Raw genomic sequence first — 7,223 nt, 5'->3', positions numbered from 1 at the left:
CTGCAGAAAATGTTTTTTTTTTTGCAGAAATGTACGATTCAGAATACGAATACAAGGTTATTTGAGGTTTATGAAAAGCATAGTTTACCTCGCCCTTCCAAAAATGTGAAAAAAATTGTAATTTTGAAAGTGCACTCGCAGATAGGCATAATATCGACTAGATTTCAACATGACCTCTTATACAACTTTAATAAACAATTTAACCATTTTAGAGTAAAAAAGGAAGCAATAAAAGCCGTGAATGACAAAGGACAAAAAAAATCAATTTTTCTTGTTCTTTTTGCAGTTTAACGGCTCCCGACCTTCACTGATGATACTGAATGCTAATGCTTACTTTATCACTCATTAAGGAAGTATGCACCCAAGTGAAAACCTATGCTCAAGCTTTCCCCAACGAAACTTTCAACCACTATTTTGGCAAATCAAGAGTAAACATCAGGGTCACCGTGCAAATTGTGGTACAAGAGAAACAAATTACACAATGTTAACATTTACCAATGTTTGAAATTCAAAATAATCGCTGATCTGGTGTTAACTCTATGAGGACAAATTGCATTTTTGGTTGTCACAAAGCTATGACAGTGACATCTTAAGTTACTTTAAGAGCGTGAAATGAGCCCCGATACTCCGAACATGATCGGTCCCTGAATCGCATTCTACATTATTAGAATCAATCGTATCTATACGGATACAGTCAAACTCTCCGTCATCTTATCTATGAATGCAGAAAAGCCGAAGCTCAGCTGTAAGAGTGGATGGAATCAATTGCCCTTTTTACTTTCGCGGAAACACAGTCAAGGGGTTAGCATTACATTCGGTTAGTTCGGTTTCCTGTTGATAGAAGTAAAGTGTTCATCGAAGCCAGTTATCGCTGTGTGTTACTATGCTAGACGTGCAGGTATTTAGTTCAAAGATCTTCGGATTCATGTTTTTGAAAGTTTAAAGAGCGAAAGTTGCAAGCGCTGAGTACGCGGAAATGTGTGCAAATTAATCGATATCAAGAGAAACGTGACCAGCGTGAAGTACAGCCACAAGATGTCTGAACCTTTTTCCATGACGATGGATATCATGTAGTGGTGTAATACGGTGCAACTTTTAAAGCGAAAAAAGCTCTAACCTCTGAAACTTCAACCTGCAATGTCACATTGACGTCGTGTTTGACAGGCGTTAGGAAGGTACGATTGGATACAACGTTGAGACCTGTAATGGAATTTAGTGAAAGCAATTCAATTCTCAGTGAAATCGATTAGCATTTGATCACGTGATCAATTTTTAGATTCGACAAACGCGCATAAGAATCGGAACCACTTTGATCCATTTTGCTGCACGCGCGAAAACATGTTTGAATACCAGGTATTCGCTTTGTTAATACACTCTTTCCATGTGTTTGGCGCACTTATTCTATGATTTGTCTAAATTTCTACCCTGACATGCATCCAACTGTGGAATTAAACAAATGGATATCCGATAAATACAGTTGGCATCAAAAAGGCGAACATAGATGTGTAGCAGACTGGGACGTCTGTCGCTCGAGGCAGGGCTGCAAAGATCTTAAAAGCCGCGCCTTCAGCGACGGATCTTCAGGATCTTCAAGTCTAAGGTGTGTTGTTGATACATGAAAAAAAATTTCGAAGTTTAAAGTTACCGGTTTTCTTAGGAAAAATACAGTAACAGGAGTAAGTGTACTAACCGACAACATATACTTTCGTCAATTGCAGCAGGCAGATGATGAAGACGGGGAATGAGATAGATCGAAGACTATGGCCGGGAGTACGAACCATGCTTCCAACGTGGAATGCCTTTTAACATGAAAAGGCTAACTAGTTTACACAGTAACGTCTGCCGACTGATCTAGCAACTACCAATCTTTGCCGACCCAGGACTTATTATTCATAAGCCATTCTTTTAATAATATATTCAGTTTAGCATCCAATGATAATGCTGGGTGCCCTGACGCTGGTTGGTGCACCTCATTTGTGACCAATGATGGAAAAAAAAACCGTCACGTGATGAACTGATGGCAGATAGCCTTATATCCACTGCCATGGATACTAATTTTCTTTCTCAGTGTGTGTTTGTCGTAAAGCACAGTGCGTACTTTGCCCTAAATAATGTAATCAGAAACGCTACCCTTGTGTTTTATTCTAGTGTACTTCCTCGTGTATTTACATGTACAAGAACACTGGATAAGCAACTGATGTTTCTTGAAAGAGAAATTACTGATAATTTGGTCATCGCAGCGTCTTTCTGGTGATTCTGTTCCAACGGGTTCTCGCTGAACGGCAAGAGGAATCATATATTATTACTACACTCTCGGTAGCATACACATGTAAGAAAAGCTCAGATGGTCAGACGAATAGAAACACGTGTAAACCAATTACGTACAGCATTACGAAACCGCTGCAGGCCGTCCTCAAAATAACACTCTGATCGTTGCATAACAGTTTAAATTTTTCTAGGTGTAAATATGTAAATCAAACAGTGAATCGGATCATGCACGCGTCAGCACTGAGTTAATCATCATCAAAAGTGGCGTTGTAGAACAGCAAGCATTTATTACTTGCAAGGGAGGCTGTCGTCGAACTCCGCTCAAGGTTGCCAGGGACCCCTACGACCGATGTAAACACTGTATCTAGGGTACGTTGGCGATTGATGAAAGCTAAAGCATGTTTGTTAACAATGAATATCGTAAACTTTAAATGTTGCGGCTATGTTGACGTGATGCATCTTGATATCATGCATGAAATACATTGTTTGTAAACAAGAAAATCACGCACGCGCAGTTCCGACGACGGCTTCCGAGTCCCTTTCAACAGTTGTGCTGTGCATTTCAAAGCAAGGAACAGTCAGAAACGCATTGGTTCCTTTGTGCAACTGTCTCACACAGTTAATAAATCGCACGACTCTTCTGTTCAGAATGGCATTGCCAACTTTATTGCATTATAATTCTATTACACAAAGATGAATCGACCAGACCTATTACATGATTACTTTAGAGATTAGGGTAGAAACAAAAGCAGTGCTTTCATGCTGGCCACAGAGACTCCACCAATGATGAATTCGACTGCAAATAAAGAAACATGTTTTGTCATTCTTTAGACTGTCACATTCAGATCGTTTGCTTTAGACAGAACACGGATCTTGCACTTACTCACCGGGTTTCTTTCATATTTCAAGGCACAGCGATCATGCTGCGATTGGTCGGTTACACGAATCGCTAACACTTAACTATTAAATTTCATATTACTCGTTCGTGAAATATTAACTCATGTAAATGCATTAACTATCGCTTTCACATTTCCCTGTGACAAAGGTTGAAATGTGAACAGTATCATTAAATAATGTTGTTGAATTCCATACTTCGGTATAATCACTACGCTCACTTGTTTTAACCATGGATATGACTAGAGGGGTAGCTGTCACTGAAATTATACAACATGCAAAAATTGATATTGATATAGTCATTTCATTTATCTATAACAAAGATGGTTGATTTGAACAAAATGTAGATGGATGTTTCAACGAAGATGTATGTGGATTAAAAGATTTCAATTTTATTTGCTACGTATCGCTATAGCCCATCATACTCCTGCTGTATAAGCAACTCCCAGAGTGTGTCATAAAGTAAAGGAATTTTTGCAGAATAAGAAGAAAATTCGTTACCTCTGAGTAAATTAGTCAGAGCAGATCGATGCTGGCTGCATTTTGCAGAAATGGAAAATCATTTACCTCTATGCAAATGGTGCAAGGCAGACAGGCTGGCAAATACATGCAGCGTTTCGGATTAATCTCTTGTGACCAAGGGAACAATCAGGGCTTAGGTACATAGCTAAGGATCCCCTATGTTTGTGCTCATGAATCTTCACTTGTGTATGCATGCTAATGTCTCGATAATATTGTTAAAAATACCGCATTAAAAGTCAACAAAATTTCCTGCAGTTGTTGCAAATGCAACACTGTGTAATGGCTTTCTGAAACCGTGAACAGAAAATATTACTTCTAGGATGATCTAATTGTTCAAAATACGGAAACCTATATATTTCGTGTCTTGAACAACAAATCAAGGAATGGTACGTAAACATTGTGTTGTATCATTTGCCAGGATGGATTCATGTAGTAGGTGTTGTGGAATGAATTTGAATTTATGTCAGTTCAAAATGTGCTTTGCAATCGTTGAAAATAAGATTATCAAGAACATTATCAGCGATTATGGTTATGTAAACCTTTTTCTTGAGTAAATGACACCAAAAAATAAAACGCCGATGCTAATATTTAGATGTCGATTGGTTTTCGGTTTGTCTGAACGTCATTAACAAGTCCTCGATAAAGTTTGGATATTTATTCCTCCTTCACGAACAGCCGGTCTCGTAGCATCATCACGTCAGCAAATTTGCGAGAATAACATAATATAAATACCCGGAGGCTTTAAAACAAAATTTTCATTGCTAGATTTGTCAACGCTTTAAGGAAAGATAATATTGGGGTTTGACATTTTCATAGCAGGCATTCCACTGTATCGTTATATGAATTATATCAGTATCCAAGTTTATGCAAATTACGAGCTGAAAGCTGGTTATAGATCCTCTGGATTGAAAACCGAGGGAAACCTTCTGTTCAAAGCTGTGCTCTGTACAGCAGTTTGATTGCTCAAGTTATTTGGGAATCGGAGATACAGCCTGGCTGATACTGTCAATATTCGTATGGGTTGTTGAATGATTGAGTAATTGCGGAGGGCTGCGTAGAGCTTCGCAGATCGTCGGATACACTGGCTTTTGCGACATCAACGCTCGAAGTTTGAATACGTAGAAAAGGAGTCAAAGTATTCCTGGATAGCGTCATAGCAGTACTCATACTGGGTCTGAAAATTGAAGAGAGAATATGCGATATAAGAATAATTTCAAACGTGCTCTTTGATGAAAGATATCTGTCATAACTAATCACTAGATTTTCACTTGGATGGTCAAGTGAAAAAAAGTGCGCTACCAAGAAGAATTTGTCATCTGGTACCTGAAGTTTCTGCGATTACATGACTTGACAGATGTATAACTCATAAAAAAACACAAAGGATAAACAAGACAGAATAGCTAACGACATGTTATCTGTTAAATTTTACTACCGTAGGACGGCATACAGTACCACAAGGACAATTCACACTGCGAAACTCTGCAAAAAGGTTGATTTGAGCCGAGTAGATCGTCGACAGTCCTTCGTGCCTTTTGGCTTGTACAGTCATGTCTGTCGTCTGTCCACAAAACCATGTACGCACGCACACAGGTGATTCTCTCCTGTCGTACAGCTACCATAGACATTAAACCGAGTCCACTGTCCATGCACACGTGCAGCGGCTCGTAAGATCGTAGATGATTGGCTTTTTTGAAATAGAACGTGCAGTAGCGCAGAAAAGTGTGACTGTTTGGCTATTTTGAAATTAGCTTATTAATGTCGGCGATATTCAGCCAGCCAGCTTCTGAGATGCTGCACTTTACCAGCAACTATGCGCAGTCAAAAACAGCTGAGGCGGTTGTCGACAGTTTACAGTAAGGCATCCACGGCTTCTTGTTTAATGAATACGTATTCTCCTGCTGATGTGCAGCGTGCTCGGAAGGTAATCTGATTGGTCGATTGTCACTATTCATAGCAACTTAAGGAGTCTTTTTGCATAATTTATTTCATTATTTATTTAGCCGTGTACACATACGTGGCATTGGCATAAAATACAAAACAAAAGAATTACAAGATTGAAAAACTTATTTAATTATATTATTTAATTATAATGGTAAGATTCAGCCAGCCAATTGGATATCAGCTTACGATACGCTGCACATCAGCCTATTGCTTGTTAAGATTACGACGATGCAGACAAAATGGGGCTAATGTGCAGCATCTAAGAAGCTGTTATCCAATTGTGTAGTTGAATCTTACCTTTATAATTAAAACAATACAAACAGACTCCCTAAGTTGCTGTGAATAGTGACAATTGACCAATCAGAGATAACCTTATTAGCACGGTGCACATCAGCAGAAAAAATGAGAAAATTGACACGTTCGAGTGACACTCACAATTGTTTCCACCATGCCTGGTCGATTGATTCGTAACATCTTCACGGCTTGGAGGACGTCAACCGTCTCTTCCACTTTCACACTCTCACAAGCAGATGAGATGGCGCAAAATACACCGCTACGTCCGATACCATTCCTGGGTCAAGAGGGATGGAACGAACGTATTAATAGTCGAATCATCGAAACTCTTCACTTACTGTGTCCAAGACGGTCTAGTTATTTTACAAACTTATAAGTCCTACAAGTCTGTTAGAGTCTTTACCTCTGCATCCATGAACCATAATACTATTTGATTAGCTTTATTTTCATGAAAGTGATCGACTAAATATTATCATCCGGACTGTCACATCATTGGCTGTCAAGACGTATATGTCCTATTGCTTATGGCGTCACCCTGACATAAAATTTGGGCATTAATTCGGCATACGCTGGCATGGTAAATATTACAATATTGAATATTTGGCCGATATATAGTTGAGTACACACCAGTATGTTATAGAAGCAATAAAGTACACCAGTGTCACGATCTTCCAAATTGGCGCAAAGAAAATTAATATTCCACGCTCACAATATATTAGCGGCCTTGGACGCGATTGATCAAGCTGCAACTCTTCTTTGTTTGGACTCTAACAATGCTGGCGCCACGAAATACCAGCACAGTATCGACAACATGGTCTTTCTCGTTTACACATTTACATGTAAAAAATTTCCTATTGATTGCAAGGGCAATTACTCACCGGCAGTGTACGGTGACTGGATTGTTACCGAATTTCTGCTGAGCTTTGTCAACCATTGACATCATGTCTGTGATCACAGATTTGGAATTTGGAATGTCTTGCTCAGCGGACCAGGAATGCAAGTGTAAATGCTTGATGGTTCGGGGACGCTCCTGAAAAATAACAACCAGCGTGAGTGAGCAAGATCAGTGCCTAACACGTCATCTATTTCGGCACTGATTTTTAGTGTAAAACATTAATTTTTGTGATGGTATTACTTTGTTGTTACCATCTATTAAGGAAAGCAAATACTATAAGTGTCACACTGAGAGCTTGTTTCTGTCGGAGTTCAGGGAAGTACTTAGTTATTGTCTTTGCGAGAACATATATATGCTAGATTATTTCCAGCCGAAAAGACTATGAATTAAAATACCAAAATTTGTTTAA

The 7,223-nt window shown here is 39.0% G+C and overlaps 2 protein-coding genes across 2 annotated transcripts in view; both read right to left on the bottom strand.

The window, feature by feature from the left end:
- Positions 1-1,865, bottom strand: part of LOC139138173 (fibroblast growth factor receptor 2-like) — an 18,659-nt gene extending 16,794 nt beyond the window's left edge. The window contains exons 1-2 of the mRNA XM_070706424.1: positions 1,691-1,865; positions 1,118-1,200 (exon numbers count right to left, since the gene is read on the bottom strand). Of these exons, the coding sequence (XP_070562525.1) occupies positions 1,118-1,200; positions 1,691-1,781 (174 nt within the window). The 5' untranslated portion in view covers positions 1,782-1,865. The remainder of the gene's footprint in view (positions 1-1,117; positions 1,201-1,690) is intronic.
- A 1,041-nt stretch (positions 1,866-2,906) lies between these two features.
- The window catches only part of LOC139138172 (receptor-type tyrosine-protein phosphatase kappa-like), a 36,183-nt gene continuing 31,866 nt past the window's right edge, over positions 2,907-7,223 (bottom strand). Inside the window, exons 28-30 of the mRNA XM_070706423.1 lie at positions 6,798-6,949; positions 6,061-6,196; positions 2,907-4,858 (exon numbers count right to left, since the gene is read on the bottom strand). Coding sequence (XP_070562524.1) covers positions 4,781-4,858; positions 6,061-6,196; positions 6,798-6,949 — 366 coding nt within the window. The 3' untranslated portion in view covers positions 2,907-4,780. The remainder of the gene's footprint in view (positions 4,859-6,060; positions 6,197-6,797; positions 6,950-7,223) is intronic.

The sequence above is a fragment of the Ptychodera flava genome, chromosome 8 (assembly GCF_041260155.1).
Source record: "Ptychodera flava strain L36383 chromosome 8, AS_Pfla_20210202, whole genome shotgun sequence".
NCBI classification, from domain to species: domain Eukaryota; kingdom Metazoa; phylum Hemichordata; class Enteropneusta; family Ptychoderidae; genus Ptychodera; species Ptychodera flava.
This window is presented reverse-complemented; position numbering and strand designations above follow the sequence as displayed.